This window comes from Calliopsis andreniformis, chromosome 9, assembly GCF_051401765.1.
Source record: "Calliopsis andreniformis isolate RMS-2024a chromosome 9, iyCalAndr_principal, whole genome shotgun sequence".
NCBI lineage: Eukaryota > Metazoa > Arthropoda > Insecta > Hymenoptera > Andrenidae > Calliopsis > Calliopsis andreniformis.
Window position 1 is genome coordinate 15,781,620 of NC_135070.1, and position 16,006 is coordinate 15,797,625.

The following is a 16,006-nucleotide window of genomic DNA, read 5'->3' on the forward strand; positions in this document are numbered from 1 at the left end:
CGCGTGACTTAATAGATTACGGCGCTAGAGTAGCCGTATCCCAATCGCAAAATCAGATTCAAACGCAAGGTACAGCTACACAAATCGTCGGCCGAAAGTTACACCGACGCTTGTGAGGCCAACAAAAGGTAATTTTAAACATGACGAACAGGTTGTAGCCCTGGTTCTGGTCGTATATTTTTCAACACGAAAGATTCTGCAACCAAATTATGAGTCAGCCTCTCTCTCGTCCGAGCCTTTAAAAGTAACTCATGATCTTACGTACTGAAGAGATGGAAATGACCTCAGCTAAGTGTGCAAATGGTAATCGATGTGCGATAACTCGATGACTCGTGCTTTTCCAGGATTCGATTACTCGCTTGGTCGAATTCGCGCGTACTAAATATGTACGCATAAGAATTATGTATTCCATAACGCACAGAAGACGCTTCTCTCGAGCAGCGCAACGATAAAACTCGCTGTCGACTATCGAAAAGACCGAGAAGAGCGAGATAACAATGCCTCCATCTTTCTGGTTTGTCTGTCAGTCGAATTAATTACTGCTCGATGGATAACGTCGAATGTTTCTTCGATCTAGTTTTCCTTTGTCTGTTAAATTTCTATTATACCAGAGTTTTCCAGAGGAATTCCAGGAAGCATGTGCTCTTTATCAGTGCCCGCCTCCACTTGATAGTGATTGTGTCGTGGCTTGCGAATTCGCCATTTGAATTTGTGTTTTCTGGAATATCTTGTGTCTTGATGGTGGGAATGTAGAAAAATGCTACCTCCGTGTCTTCTCTTTCTTTGAATTAATTTTCATGTCGTAATTATTCCATATTTTTTTGAATCTTTACTGAATATTGCTCGAGGAAGGCAAATGGTAAAACACGAGATTTGATATCTTCGACTAATCGTAAGTAAATGGACCAGATTCTATTTGAAATGTTTTGCTGCAATACCTATCTAATTCACTTTGCATAAATATGAATTTTTAATTTGTCTTTAATATTCATTGTGCATACGATCTTGGACATTCCCACGGGTACATACATTCTCCATAAAATCTGTTGTCCTGCGAGTGCATATTATGTTGCTCCGTGTTCGTTTGAAACTGGTGTGCTCACGAAGCGTATCCGTGAAAGAGGAAACGAGGATTCAATTTCCTCGTTTCCGGTCGGTGGAACAACACAAAGGTTAGGGTGGATCACTAGCTATCGGTTGTACACTTTCCTGCTTTTAAGTAATTAGTCTGCAAAACGTAGTACGTTTCTTTCTTATCTCTCTTTTTATACTCATACTTTCTCGAGTCCTTCTGCAAGGTATGAAGCACATTGCATTGTTTCTAGGAAATAAGAGAAACTTCTCTTATTAAGTCGTAAATTTTTCTTCTAAAAATTCAAAACTGTTAAAAAGTCACATTAGATATAATTATACAATTACTATAGAGAATTTGCAGAAAAATGATGAAAAATGGCCAAGAGAAGTGATTTCAAGCTTCAATCGTGCTCTCTCATCTTGAGACCTACCTGCTATGAGTTCTCACCATGGTTAGCAGTCGAATCTTGATTTCCCGGGTCAAAGGTGACCAGTCGTTTGAATTCCAATAATGACTCTTTCGCTGAGACCAACCAGGTTAAGTACGAACAGACCGATCTCCTCTTAATTTTTCGAGGCGACCCGGCGCCAAGGAGCTACTCGTTCGCAATGCAGTAAAACCGTGATATACGATGATCGCGCGAGGAACGATCCGAAGAGCAATGTAAACGAAGATTTAAACGGTAGCTGTGAACGATCGTGAGCACCGTGATCTTTCAGTCGAGTTAAGTGTACGAGGCTCCTCCAAAGACAGCGCGTTATTCATCGCTTTTTATTCTCCCATCGCTCTTTTCTCTTACCTGCCGCCCACCTTTGCATACCTGCCGACACACCCTTCGATCGATTATCGATTCGCACGCAGACGGCGTTAATGTTGATGGATCCCTGCGATACAGATTGCTTCATTCGTTCATTTTCCTGTCAACGACTGTCAAGATGTTCTTCATGGGCATGAATCTAATTAGGACGACGATTTATTAATTTCATTCAGAACATCAGCGTGGTCTGCTTGGTTTCGTCGATTTAAATGATCTTGTTAAACAGACGGGCTATGGTGAGGAGGAGGAATCGATCCAGAGAAAAGGAAGTAAGAATTGAAGAGATTTATAATAGCTGAGTTTACGATCCAGCAAAGTATAAGGGGGATATTTTTAGTTTTAGTAGTATTGCAGTTATGAGAATAGGTAAATTGCACTGAAAAAAATTGTGAATTTATCTAAAAATCACTTGTAACATTCTATGGACCGTACAGTGTGTAAAAGTACCTACCTTTCATGAGTAAATTAAATTGATCCTCTTCAAAGCAGAGGACCCTTCTGCTTAATAAATAGCCTACTCAAAAGCAGCTTTAGTTTAAAATAACATACAGTAGTAATTGTTGGCGATAACGATACGTTTGGAAAAAATGGGCGAAATAACGGGCGATGAAGGTGTGTGCAAACTTCCCCAAGAAAAAGGAAGAAAAAGAAGAGGAGGAGAATCGAGATAATGGGGATCGCGTGAGGCACGTGCCTGAAGCCTCTGCCTGTGTCATTATCCCGAGAAGAACCGACAGCCTCGGGCCTATTACCTTTACCTGGACGCATGCAAACACGTGTGCAAATTCTCTTACACACGTGCGCAACACGTTCGTGCAGGACTGTTGTGCGGGGCCAGGTGTTGAGGCTCTGGGTGCTAAAATAAAGAGAAACAGAACTTTCGCAAATGAGTTACCGTTTTGCTACTGCACACCGTTCTTGTGTCCATGTTCGCAGCTTTATTTGGTGCAGCTTAACATACTCATTTTCTAAATGTATTTTTCGTCTCAATGGTCGTGTATTATTTCAGTGATTCATGGTACACATCTTTTTCTTTAATATACCGATTCAATAGCTGTAAATTTCATTGAGCAATTATTGAGTATTCATAATTGTAATTTTCCTGATTGCTTCGTTAAATCATACATTGATTCGGCAGACACAGCTGTGGTTAAATTCTGTAATTAATCGATGTTCTGACTGATGCTCCGTAATTATTTTACTACACACCGCTAAACGTGACTTAACAGATGATAGTCAATGTGTATTTACGAGATTTTTACATCACGTGCGTGGCTCCGCTCGTTTCCTAGTGACGTGAGTGACGTAATGACCGGTACGTGAAAGTCATTAAGCATCGGCAACGTGAGAGTGCAATTGAAACGGCTTGTTAAGTGATTTAAAGGCACAGGTTCTGACCACCTTAGAGCCTCGATGCTATTAAACGGTGACATTATTTCACGGAATTTTTATATCAATGAATAGGCCAATCAACTTACTCGTAATATCAATAACCCGGCAATTAGCCAGCATACTAGCTTCAATGAATTTTCATTGATGATTTTGATTCAGAAAATGTGGTAGTAACTCTGATAGTAAATTATAAACACTAATATAAGTCTCTACACAAATATAAAACAATTCAATTAAGAATACTACAAAAAGTAATCTCCTAAAAATGAACTCGTCATATGTCGATCTACTTTAACCCGTTTTAATTAAGAAAATTCCAGTGACACCCACCATCAGGAATTCAAGTCACGTCAATGATCCCTATCGAACTTCGAATTACTCTCGCCACTCTAATTAGTTTCGCGCGTGTCTGTCGATCGCAAAAAGCGCAGATCGTCAGAGGATAAAAGCGCAAACGGTGCAATTAGAGCACGCCGTTTCATTTCCCGCCGGTCCATTCGGAACGCCTACACGTGTCTCTCGCGTGTGATACAGGGGTGCCTCGTCGCGGTTTTCATATCAATTCGTAGATCACCGGCACACGGGGGCCACCGGCGGGATCCTTGGTAGTAACACGAATTGACAGCGGGTATCGCGTGTCGGTATCACGTTTCTCCGCGGAGTGATTCATGATACACTTGAAATCACAATTGCGAGTACGTGTGTCGACACGGGAATATCCCGAGCATACGTGCTCTGTACAGTAAACATACTTCGGCGCACCTTGTGTAGGTGTACCAGGGCTATTTCTATTGTGGACTCTACTACACGACTCTTTCGGAACTGAGAACGACGTGACTACTGTGCGGGAAGCTGGAACGATACTTTGTATCATGAACACATACTTGTGTTCTTTGCGGATGGTTTAACTTCTTTAGAGATATTAATAGGTTCTAAAGTAGGAAAAATCACGTCACATGTGGAATTAGCTTCTTTTATCTTCAGAAGCTTAGAACACTGTGCTTTTCAAAGCAAAGGTACTTTGCCTGGGACTCCAAAAAAATGGGACAGTAATACTTAGAGAAACTAAAGGCTTCAGGGATTCCCTTCGAATGATATATTGCACTTATCGCCCCCTAAAAATGGTACCCGTGCATTTGAAAGCTGGAAATGAAAGGTCTGTAACTGGGATTCCCCATCACGTCGATACCTTCTTCCTGTCTTCCGTCCATCCAGGGTCGGTTCCCCGAAATTTCTCCTTGTCAGTTGTTCTGTCCACCATATGGCGACGAAGCGCTCACCTACGCGTCATCCTGACAAAATTGCATTGTTAGCCTGCAGACTCTTCGACACGTGTTTCTTTCCTGTGCGTGCCGCAAATGAGAATAACGTGAGTCGAAGGTCGGGGAAAAGCGTTTTATGGACGTCCGCGTCGAAGATTTATAGTTCCTCTCGGACTTCCTTTCTAGTCATATTGATTAGGTAGCAATGCCCCGAGGAAATTATTTTTGTGAGCGCACACAAACGTTCACTTTTTTCTAATACTTTTAAATGAGTTGGCAGGAAATTGAAGTCTCTTTATCGAAAATAAAATTGGAGTAAAGGAGAACGAGAAAAATAATTAAAAAATACACATTGTGCGTGTACTTTAATTACCTCATGATTTATTCTATTTGTTATTCTTCGTGAATTTCTTTATCTATTTGATAAGCGGAAGGAGACATGCTCCTACAAGACAGGATGCTCGCAATCGCTTCTTTGAAATCAATAATGAAAGCACAGAGTGGTTATTCGTCTAATTGGTCGCTTAACTGATAAGCCAGACAAATAAGACTGTAAAAGATGTCATACTTATGCAACTGCAATTGCATTGTCCGACCCCGCCGATAGAAGTGGGTCGTACGCATCGGGACCCCAGATGAAACGATGCTGATTAATTTGCTCTTTCATTAATACGATTAAGATCAGCCAATTAAGTTGCTTGTCGAGACCCAATTCCTTCCGTGATTGATCTCGCTCAGCGATGACTCCAGTCCAATTTTAGTACCATCTCATGTATGTTGCGGTCATTTATCTATTGAGCTTACTACAGCTGATAAACTTATGTTTCTTCTTTCTTCAGAGAAAAATGATCTCTTAGTTCTATATTTGTTTTTATTACTTCAGAAATTCTTTTTCATTTTCCTCAATCTCTATCTCTCTAGTTAAAGTGGGAACCATTCTATAGTGATTCATTGTTTAAAGATCATGTATACTGGAATCCTCCAACACGTTAAAAATACATTCTTCTGCGAACTAGAAGTCAAGCAGAGGTTTTCCTACAGCTCCACGAACCATTTAAGCAGCAAACATTAACGAAAGAAGTGATCTCAAAGGAGTCTCAAGTGTTTGCCACAGATATCTTTAATTAGCGACGAGGCTTCGCGTAAATAAATAAACGCAGCTGTCTGATAAGGATAGCAGCAGGAAAGCGAACGAATTCGCGTTGTTTCGAGCGCGACCAACGCAGGGAACGTTCATTTTACGGAGTTTCACCGAGTCTGGCAGCCAGATGGACGTCTTCTGACCATTCTTGGCAGTTTCCTTCGGCTTGTCTAAAAAAGCCATTCGAGTGATACGTGTGCAGGTCGAAAGCGAAAGTCGTTTGACGCCTACGCGTTTTTCTTGAATTTCAGCGTTTGCTGTAGGACGTGTTATTCGAAACGAAATCCATTCGTGATATGTTAATTTCGTTCACAGTCGTTTCTAGTACTTTGACGTTGAAATATATTGAATATTGAAGCGAAAGCACTCAAATGGTCTCTTCAATTAACATTTTCTAAATTTACATATATGTTATAAATATTAAAATATTACTGTTGTACCTAGGTCATTAAGAAAGTCGATTCTTTGATACAGTTTGTGTCACCAAAGGCTGGCACTGCTGGTGAGATAACAAAAAGGAACTATACACGGTTAACAAGTTGTTACCTTTGAATTGTAAATTCACGCAAGTACACTGTTAATCTTGATCGCTAATCGAAACCACTGAATGGCCTTGAATTCATTCAAAGACACATACGCCCCGCCACGCATGCTTACAGTACCGCCTCATGTAAATTACGCTTGAGGAATATTCAATTAGCTCTATAATTGCTCGTGGCCGACATAATAACCGAAGACCTTACAATCCTGGAAAACTTGTGGCATTTTTCCACGTGAAAATTTGTTTCTGTATTAACTTGGAACGAATTATATGGTTATTAAGCTAACGAGCTACAAGCCAACGAGTTTTGCATGAATGTAGACTTGATGAAAATTAAGTAAAGAATGGGAACTATGTAAATGGAAAAAAATTCGCTAGTAATTTTAATTGAATTTCTATGATTGGTTAAAGAATCTTGTATAATATTTAGAAAAATTAATAAAAATATATTGTTAAAAGTAATGAAGTAGATATTGAATGGTAAGTAGTTATTGAAATTTATGTACTGGAGGGACACTAAAATTTCGGTAAACTGTCCATTAAGTCACGTGCTGAATACGTGAAAGCAATACTGAAATTATCGCGATGCATCGGTGCGCGGATTGTATTCTAATTAACAGCCGACAAAGAAACCATTTCCGGGTGCTTGGTAATTTTTCGATCGTATCAGCAGGAAATATGACTGAGTAAGTCAGAATTTCAATATTCCTTCTGATTTGCGTCATGAAAATCAATTCCAAGCGCGATGAACCGTATTCTTTGACCAGATGAGCCGTGCATATAAATTGATATCCCTTTATTAGTTTATGAACTACTTTCTAAGCTACCATGTAATTTTTAATTTAATCCTTACCTAATTTTCAGTATTTTTTACTTAATATTTCTATCAGGTTGCTCTTTTTATACTTTTTTATCATATTTAATTTGAATTTAATCCATACGTCTATGTGATATCATTGGTTCCATCGTCGACAGATGGTGAGAAACCAATCGCGTCAGCTGCTGAAAATTTACGTAGCGGTTATTTTGGCGGCACAAACGAATCGAACTTCGAATGAACCGGTGTGTCACTCACTGGAATACGCACGATTTCGCTTGGAGTGATCAAAGCCTTGTTCACAGTAAAAGCCTTGGTGTTGGTGAGGAGGTGCTCCTTATAAAGTAGCGAAGCCTCGACGTCAATACGCCTCCGTTCGCCTTGCGTCATCGACTGATCGCGCGTCGAGATGCGTGTTGCGTGTCCCTCGAATTTTTTTCACTCGATATGACTTTGAAATTACTGGCTGACACGGCAATTGTAGTTTGCAGTATTTGTGAGATTTTTTACTCGATTTTTGCGGTGAAAAAATCTAATTTATGAAAACTTGAGGACACATCTAAATTTTGGAACAAAAAATTTTAGAAAACTTAATTTCGGAGTAAATGTTGAGGCCGCCTATTTTTTCACAATATGTCTTTGGAGTCTTTTATTTCCTACTTATCGATTTAGAAAGTATACAAGCCACTATGACAATTTTTTCTCCTTTCTGTATTAGTCAAGACAAGATTTATCTTGACTCGCATTTATTACAGTAGTCTACAGTATAAACATGAGATAAAACAGTATCTTAATGCATTCCAACGACATTTCGAGTCGAGAATAAATCAATAACATGAAACATGGTCATGAAATATTTAAGACGAAAATGATAGCAAAACGTAGCTCTCCTGCAGAGATCTTTTCTCAATAAAATATTTGAATTGCAAAACTGCTTATAACTCAAAAACAAATAGGATAACTATTTTTATGTTCCTAATTCATCTTTCTAATGACGCCCACGTGTCTTGAAATACTCTGTATATTCTTTTCCTCGCACGTTTTATTCAACACTGAAAAGATATCTCTTCATTAGAATTCTATTGGATAAGGCATACTAACTAGCGAAGAAATAATATTTCGTAATAATTTGGATGGTCACTGGCGTAGCGGAGTTTCGTTATGCTCGGTGATAATGTATCCATGTTGCATGTGCATACAGTGTGGAAGGTGTATTCCACCTGGTTTTAAATTTCCTAGCACGCACGAGTTCATTACCATATGCACGTTCCTGGAGAAGATTCCAAGTTCGCTGAACTCTATACCTTAATCGAGCATTTTACTCCAAAAACCTCTTCGATGTTTTCCTCGCTTGTGTTCAGTCTTCTCAGTGATTAATATCGTAGTACTAGATGGCTACACACTGCTCAGTCCAGCAAACGCATGTACACCTTTTCTTGAGCTTTCTCCTGAAACTGTAGATATGCTATGTACAAAAATTTTCAAAAATAAAGTACCTTTACGTAGAAAATTTTTTTGAAATAAAATGAGCAGAACTGAACAGAAAATATCGATGTATTCGAGGTTCTAGTATTCCAATAATTAGTGAAAGAGTTAACGATTACGAAGTTTCCTCTCGGCAGTGCAAATGGATTTTACTCGAACGATGAATGAGATACTTGCACCACAGATGTAGCAATAAGAGCGAGAAAAGTTGAAAGAGGGTTCAATGTAAACGTTTCTATCACTGAACCATGATGGAAGTATCTCCAGAGAGCGGTATCAGCGTGTAACTGGACACTTTCATTGTTCAATCATTGTAAATGCGCAATTACTTTTTGAAATTAAATTTAAGTGATATTTCAGACAGTGTTATCTTAAATTTGCTGTAACTTATTTATTTCTACCTTTCAGAGATGAAAAATTCTAATTTTATGTTCATTCTGATACTCAGCATGTCTCCACGACTGCTACGACCGGGACATCGTGAGATTTCACGTGACTTGTTGGGTTGCGCGTAATACTTTCCATGGATGTACACAAGGTACACTTCCCTTTGTAGGGTCTTAAAGTGTTACGTGATTTCCGGCTTGAAATACCGCGACTGCATTACAATCGTGATTCTTTATGCAGATACACGTGTTTCTGCTTGATTATAATAGTTGTGGCGGAAGTGAACCAATCACACGACATTTTTTCATCATACGCGACTTTGCCATATTCACTTGAAGGAATAGGATACTCTTATAACAGTCTCATTTCTTCGAGTTGAACTTCTGAATTCATTTTAAGGGTTATATCTAATTTTTAACACGACGATGTAAAACTATCAGATTAGCACGTCACATTTCAACTGTCTCATGAATTTTTATGTCACTGATGCTACCGGTTCCTCAAGTAATAATCTTGAATTTTCCATCATACTGTCGTCTGTGGACATTAAAACAGCCGTGATTAAACTTTCAATCTCTCGTACCGGTACTCTTCTCGGAGGATTCTGCTCACGGCTGACTTTACATGAAGTGAACGTATGTATAGGGTGTTTCCTAGCATGTAAGAAATACCGTGAGAACCGATTCAGGGTCTGAAAATAAGTCATTGTTTATAGAGGCATTTATTTGAGATCATATTGCTCCATATTGAACCATTGAACACAGACATGACCAAAACCTTGACTAATATCTCTACTAATAGGAATCATAGTATTTACTTTATGGATTCAACCATCCCCGATGACCACATAAATAAATTCTCTACCCAGCGACACTCTTCATCAAGGATCACGAACAAAGGCAATCATCGAAATCATGCAATATTCATAACAACTGTTCATGTGGGTTCTAATCTCTATTCTCTCATACAGAGCCCACATTAAAAAGTCCAACAAAACATTTAAGCAACGATCTTTCCCAACACCTCACAGCCCACAATGAAGCACGTTCCACTTCATCCACGCCAGCAATGACCACTCGAAGAACTTCCATCACGAGCAAGTGCTCATCGAATCGACCTCAAGCTCAAGGATCGAGGATACCCATCGAACGCGAGCCTTTTTCGCTCTTCTACGGTCCTCGAGTTCAACCTTCCTCTTCCCACGCGTCGACGAACACCCTGTATATAAATTTGTCGCGTACGTGCCCTCGGATCCGCGGTTTTCAGAGATCAAAGCTCGAGATTCCCCATGGAAACGGTCCCCGTTGCATTGAGCAACGCGCCGCGAATGGAGCCGTCCGATTTTGCCAAATACGGCCTTACAAATGCGCGTCTGTCCCGCGTCGCGATATAAGTCAATACGACGCACGGCCTCGCGTGCCGCGGCCAAAGGGACGCCGATATTTGCTTCTTCGATCGCGATGAAGCCTGAATCACGCTCGCCGCGACACGCTCTCTAATTTATGCGAGACGGATTAACAACGCAGCGATTTTTCTAACCGCTGTTCTAGCCTCAGCCAGGACCGCGTAAAAGGGCAGAGTAGCGCGTAATGCAGAGGTGTTTTGCGGACGAGCCTCGTCCAGAGACAGCTCGATGGATTTATTTATTGGCCCATTGATGCGCTTGTCCGCGCCGATCGCGAAGAAAGTCGGACGTCGGGTGTGCTGACGCCGACGATGATATATGTTTCGCGATGCAGTTGATTGTGTTGGCAATGCAAGATGGAAAAGTACCGCGGTGTGGTTCTTTGTTGAAGATCTCTTGGTGGGAGAGTTAGTGTTGGTTGAGATTTCGAAGAGGGATCAATGTTTTTGAGGGAAATGGGGGTAGTTTAATTTACTGTGATTTAAGTAATCTTAGAAAAAAGTGTCCATTTGGGGATTTTTAATGATACCCTTGTTATAAGCCCACTGTTCTATTCTCTGTACTCTTCTATCGAATTCTTCCATCTTCGTTAAGATTTCTTCACTCCTCCAAGAAATTGCAAAACGTTGTACTTTCCAAATTTCACAATCTCCAGTACCATTACTCGTAGAGAAAGGTTGCTCTGAGTTTTCTGTTCTATTGTTCCTGCCTACCGATACAGGTTTACCAAGATATACCATTTCAATCGAGCAGTTTCCAACGACAATTGTTTTCAAAATCGTCGTTCTTATCGCTAGCTGTGCGCGAGACTGGAGCCGAGTCGCGATCAAATAAAAAAGGAATCTAAATTGTTCTTCAAACTGGACTGGCATTGTAAATCAATGCACTTCAACTTTCCCTCGACGTCGAGTCAGGTTGCCTGTTCTCGTTCAACCTGCCTCTTACGACGGTCCATCTTTGCCGCCTACTGTCACAGCTTAACCGTTGAATTACCTCATTGATTCCTGTCATCGAATCTTGTTTATGAGTGTTGATAACGGTGTAGAGAACGAACGGGAAAAACTGGATTACAAAAGGCGATTGATGATTGAAGAAAAAGAGGGAAAAATGAAGGAAAATAGAATTCAAGAATTAAGCCAAGAAAAAGTTTTGTGCAATGCTGAAGAAATTGCAAAAGGCAATTGTTCCTCAGATTAAACGACTGGAGAGCAGAAGTAACTTAAGATATTAATTTTGCCACAATTGGTCACACGAAAGTGGAAAATTTTCACGAAAAAGAAGTATTCGAAGAAACTCTTTGAAAAGAGGAAAAAGGATAACGATAGTAGAAGAAAAGAAAGAGATCTCTAGGCATCTGTATTCGTGGTATCCTGTGGGACCGGTTCGCCCCTGCATTCCCGTTCTGGTGCATGCGTCACATATCGGTGACCGTAGTTCCTTGTGATTGCAAAAAAGGGTGAAAAAATGGAGTGGGCGAGCTTAAGTCTTCGTCAGGACCGACCCACGTTCGCTATTAACGGGGCATGTTCGCAAATCCATTGAACAACGAGCTTGTGAATATACCTATATCGAATTTCCTTTAAGTGCAACTTCGCTTGAAGCTCGACGAAAATGGACCCCGTTTCATTCGAGATGCTCCATGCACTTCCATATTGAATTATCTCACTTCTTCTAGAAATGCAAAGCTACAGAAAACACTAAACGAAGTTAAGAATTTTTGTATGATTTTAATCGAGTCCAAGCCATTTAAATCATGACCACTGTCCCTTTCAATTGTAATCAATTGATAAAATTACAGATTACTAAACAGTATAATTTAAAGAACTTATATGGATCTATATTTAATTTAGAAAAAAAATACAAAGTTGCAACTTAATAGCTACCAATTTTCGCGCCTACGAGGCAATAAAAATTGTCGGCTAGGTGTCGTTAATTAAGCTCCTTTTGTCTGCGGTAAAGTGTGCCTCTGGAAATCTTGATTAAAGACGCTACCACGTTAATTGATTCATCTCTGCAATTTGCCGCTGGTTGGCGTTTATTGTTATCAAAGCGGTGGTTCGCGATTCCGACGACGCGTCGCTCACGGACTTGCGAATCGCTTACATAACTCGCATAATCGTCGCTCTTCTCCTTCCAGTCGTTTAGCGCATGTTCATCCACGCGTGTGCGACTTTTACCTACACGCAGCTCATGCTGCAGGCTATTGCTAGAGTATGCCAAGGTTGCTCTTTAAACGATGACTTTTTTATATTTCAAATGACAAAGATAACATTTCCTACAAAAAGTCCTCAGTTTTTTCTCCATAAATCTGACCAATTTAAGACATTTTTCATTTGTAAATTATTACAAAATTCTCTAAGTTATTCGTAAGTATTCCTCGTTTGGTAAAATAGTATTCAGTTCGAATGACAGAAATAATGTTCTTGTTACGATAAACCATAATTCATTGTCATTCAGAAAAGTTCAAGGTGAGCTAGAATATAGTAGCAAGGTCATTATTACTGTACAAGTACAATAACTCAGAATGACTCATTTAAGCTAACTGTACCTAACTAGTCCTCCTACTGTTTTGGTAGCTAGTTTTAATCGCATCATGGAATTAGAGCGATTTAAACCTTTCTCTTGGCAGAATCTTTTAAGAGGATTACGCGATTGATTTTTTCTTACTCATCACTTATTATAATATTACCTGTACACGCCCATCTCTACGTAAATCGATTTTATGATGAAGCATGATGAGTCATTAACTGCTTAAAATAATTGTTTGCAGTGTTTTGTGCTCGTGCTATTTTCGCATATCAATTTCCTTCTAATAACTTTAACAACTTTTTAATACTCAACCCGATGGGAGAATGGTTTATTAGAAAAGTGGGACAGACGTTAAATCTTCAGTGAACGAACAATTAGATAATTTAGCGCACGAAACGATGATCATTAAAATAATTGAACGCGTTTAGGCCTTCACTAAGCTGATACTACTTTTAGGTTCATAACTGAACGATAATTCGCTTAACGGTGAAGATAAGATTAGCTAACTGCTTAATGAACTCTAGAGAATGAAAAACGTGGAAAATGAACGATCTTTATTCTTGAATTCTATAGAATTTTTCATTTGAAATTGGAACAAAATATAATGATCAGAAATAATGAAGGAACCTGCTAATGCTATAACAGTTTCCCATTTTTAAAATTCAGAAAGATACAGTAGGCGGGGTTAATCGATTCACCTTTTAGAGACTCATTTATCACTTTTCCGCAACGCCTAGAACAGAACACATCCATCACCAGCAAGTTCGCACTTAGGCAATCGCGCAGCAACTGTCTGTAAACCGACACCTTGGGTTTCTTTAATTTAGGGTTCGGTTGCAACCAAATGGCTATCATTTAGCGTTGCACAGCTACCATCGTCGGAGTAAAAACTGCGGTAGTAACTGCATTACCTGGTTTAATAACTCGTCGGTTGAACGGATCAGTTACTGACTCTTGCGCCACTGATCAAAATAGCTCGTGACCACTGACCTCGATCTCGGAAATACGTTCGCATCATTGTCGTCTTTTCTCGATACTGACAATGAGTATTATATCAAACAATGACCTGCTAACATTGCATGTAGGATATCTGACGTAATTCCTTCTTAGATTTTGTACAATTTTATTATATTTTATTGACGTTACTGATGTCGTTGTAACACGATTTTATGGAACTTCGATATCTCTTTTTGCAGGGCGATCGTGGGTGCACCAGAGGCTCAGACTCCCCAAACCGACGTTTACAGAGGTGGCGCAGTGTTTAAATGCGACACCAGGGCTGATGACCGATGCTCGATGATTCATTTCGATGTCAAAGGTGAGCAGCTTTTTTAAAATATTATTTTATGAGAGAATATTATATGTCTCTTTCATCGGACTTTGTAAAAGAGAAAAGCAAGCCATTAATTCTGAACAGCGAGTTCAGAGCAAAAGTATTGCTCTTCTCTTATCAGATTTCTGAAGAATCCTATGCATAATGAAAGAACGTACGATGTCTTGGGAACACGAACGGATTAGAGCTTCCAGTCTCAATCCGATATCTGTTTTCCGGTTCTTTCTTCCACTTGTACCTCAGCACTTGCCGTGGGCTTTGAAAGGTACAACAGCGTGTCGCTCACTCGTGGGCTCATATCTCGTGCTCCACTAGCTGTCCGCAGTCGCTGACCCACATTCTGGCTTTCCACCCGCTGTCAGAGCCCTCTGCGAGAAGTAACCAACCGACTGGTTATAGAACGCCTCTATTCCTGGCGACTTTCCGCCCACCCTGTCGTTGACCCTTCCTTATTTCAAGGCTTTAGATTATTACCAATGTTAATTAAGAAATATGAAAAATCACGATTTTATCAAGCTTCGCGTGACTCATGAAGGAAGCCTATAATTGAAGGATCTGAAGAAAACTTTGGTTTACCGAAGGATTTGTAAGTCAAATATTTATACAAAAGTAATTAAGGAATACAGATACGTTAGCAGGTATCACGCCTCGTGTATTTAAGAGTTAAACTATCCACCATGAAAGGAAGCTGCGATCCAAAACCAACGAACCAGCAATGGCTTAATCCGCAACAGTCGACGAAGGGAAAAGGGAGGGCGGAACCAAGTCACGAGCGTGGATAAATTTCTTCGTGGACAACCATTCAAATTAATAATCACGCTCGGCGATACGATCTCTCGGCGGAGCCGTGGAAGCATAGAGCCAACGCTAATGCGCTGATGCAAATTAGTGGAATCATGTCTGGCGCGAATTAGACGTGCTTACACACCTCGTAACGACCGTATCTCGGGCTGATCGGCCACGATTCCGGGCCCGTAATTTGCCCGCGCGAAAGTAATTGACTGGTCGAAAGCAATCGGCGGGAAATCGCTGGCCATTGCGCCGCGTTATCTCGAGAGCACCGAGTCGGATCGATTGGTAGCGCCGGATCGAGATAAAGCGTCGATTGAGACGCGAACAGTGCTCGCCATTTCCTTTTTTCCACGCTCCTCGTTGCCCCAGGCGTCACGGAACGATGCTTTCCCGAGGGAGAGAAGAATGCTGCCTGAGGAACGTCTTCTTCATCGACTGCTATGGGGTCCTGATTTATTAGCTGCCTGAAAACGGGTTAATTCGTCATTTGGAAATGTCTCTCGCGTTAGGGAAGATTAATTAATTTGTTGTGACAGTGGGAAGTAATCGTATTAGATTGGGAAGAGATGATCTAGGGAATTACCTCGAAAGTAACAGATGAGTTGGCATAGACTGTGAGCTTGTTTCAAGGTTTTAGGAAAAACTGACAACCTTACAGTAAATTTACCATACAGATGCAATCTGTGTATAAAATAATGAAATTGTTATAATTAGATGCAAGAAAATTGCTGGTTCAAAAATTGCCACAGTGTAAGATAGCAGAATAAGTAAGACAGTTCATTTTCTCTCTTTCTTATTAACGTAATGCCAGCAGAAGCACTCTCGCTTAATAAAGAAACGTTTTCACTGACTACATACACAGGATCGTGCCCCATTGCACGTCCAATTAGTCGACTCTCTTCCTTAGTCAACGTTGCTCGCCCGGACACTTCGCTTTGATCGATAATTAGCCTAGTCGAATGCTCGATCTTGTCTCGATCTTGTCCAATTATAGTCTTACTCGATGGTCTCGACCATTTATTACATTCGT

General features: G+C 40.2%; 1 protein-coding gene across 2 annotated transcripts in view; it reads left to right on the plus strand.

Annotated features, from left to right (window-relative positions):
* The window catches only part of If (integrin subunit alpha inflated), a 61,337-nt gene that overhangs the window by 5,981 nt on the left and 39,350 nt on the right, over window positions 1-16,006 (plus strand). For both annotated transcript variants that reach the window (XM_076385039.1, XM_076385040.1), the window contains exon 2: window positions 14,048-14,169. In XM_076385039.1, the coding sequence (XP_076241154.1) occupies window positions 14,048-14,169 (122 nt within the window). The remainder of the gene's footprint in view (window positions 1-14,047; window positions 14,170-16,006) is intronic.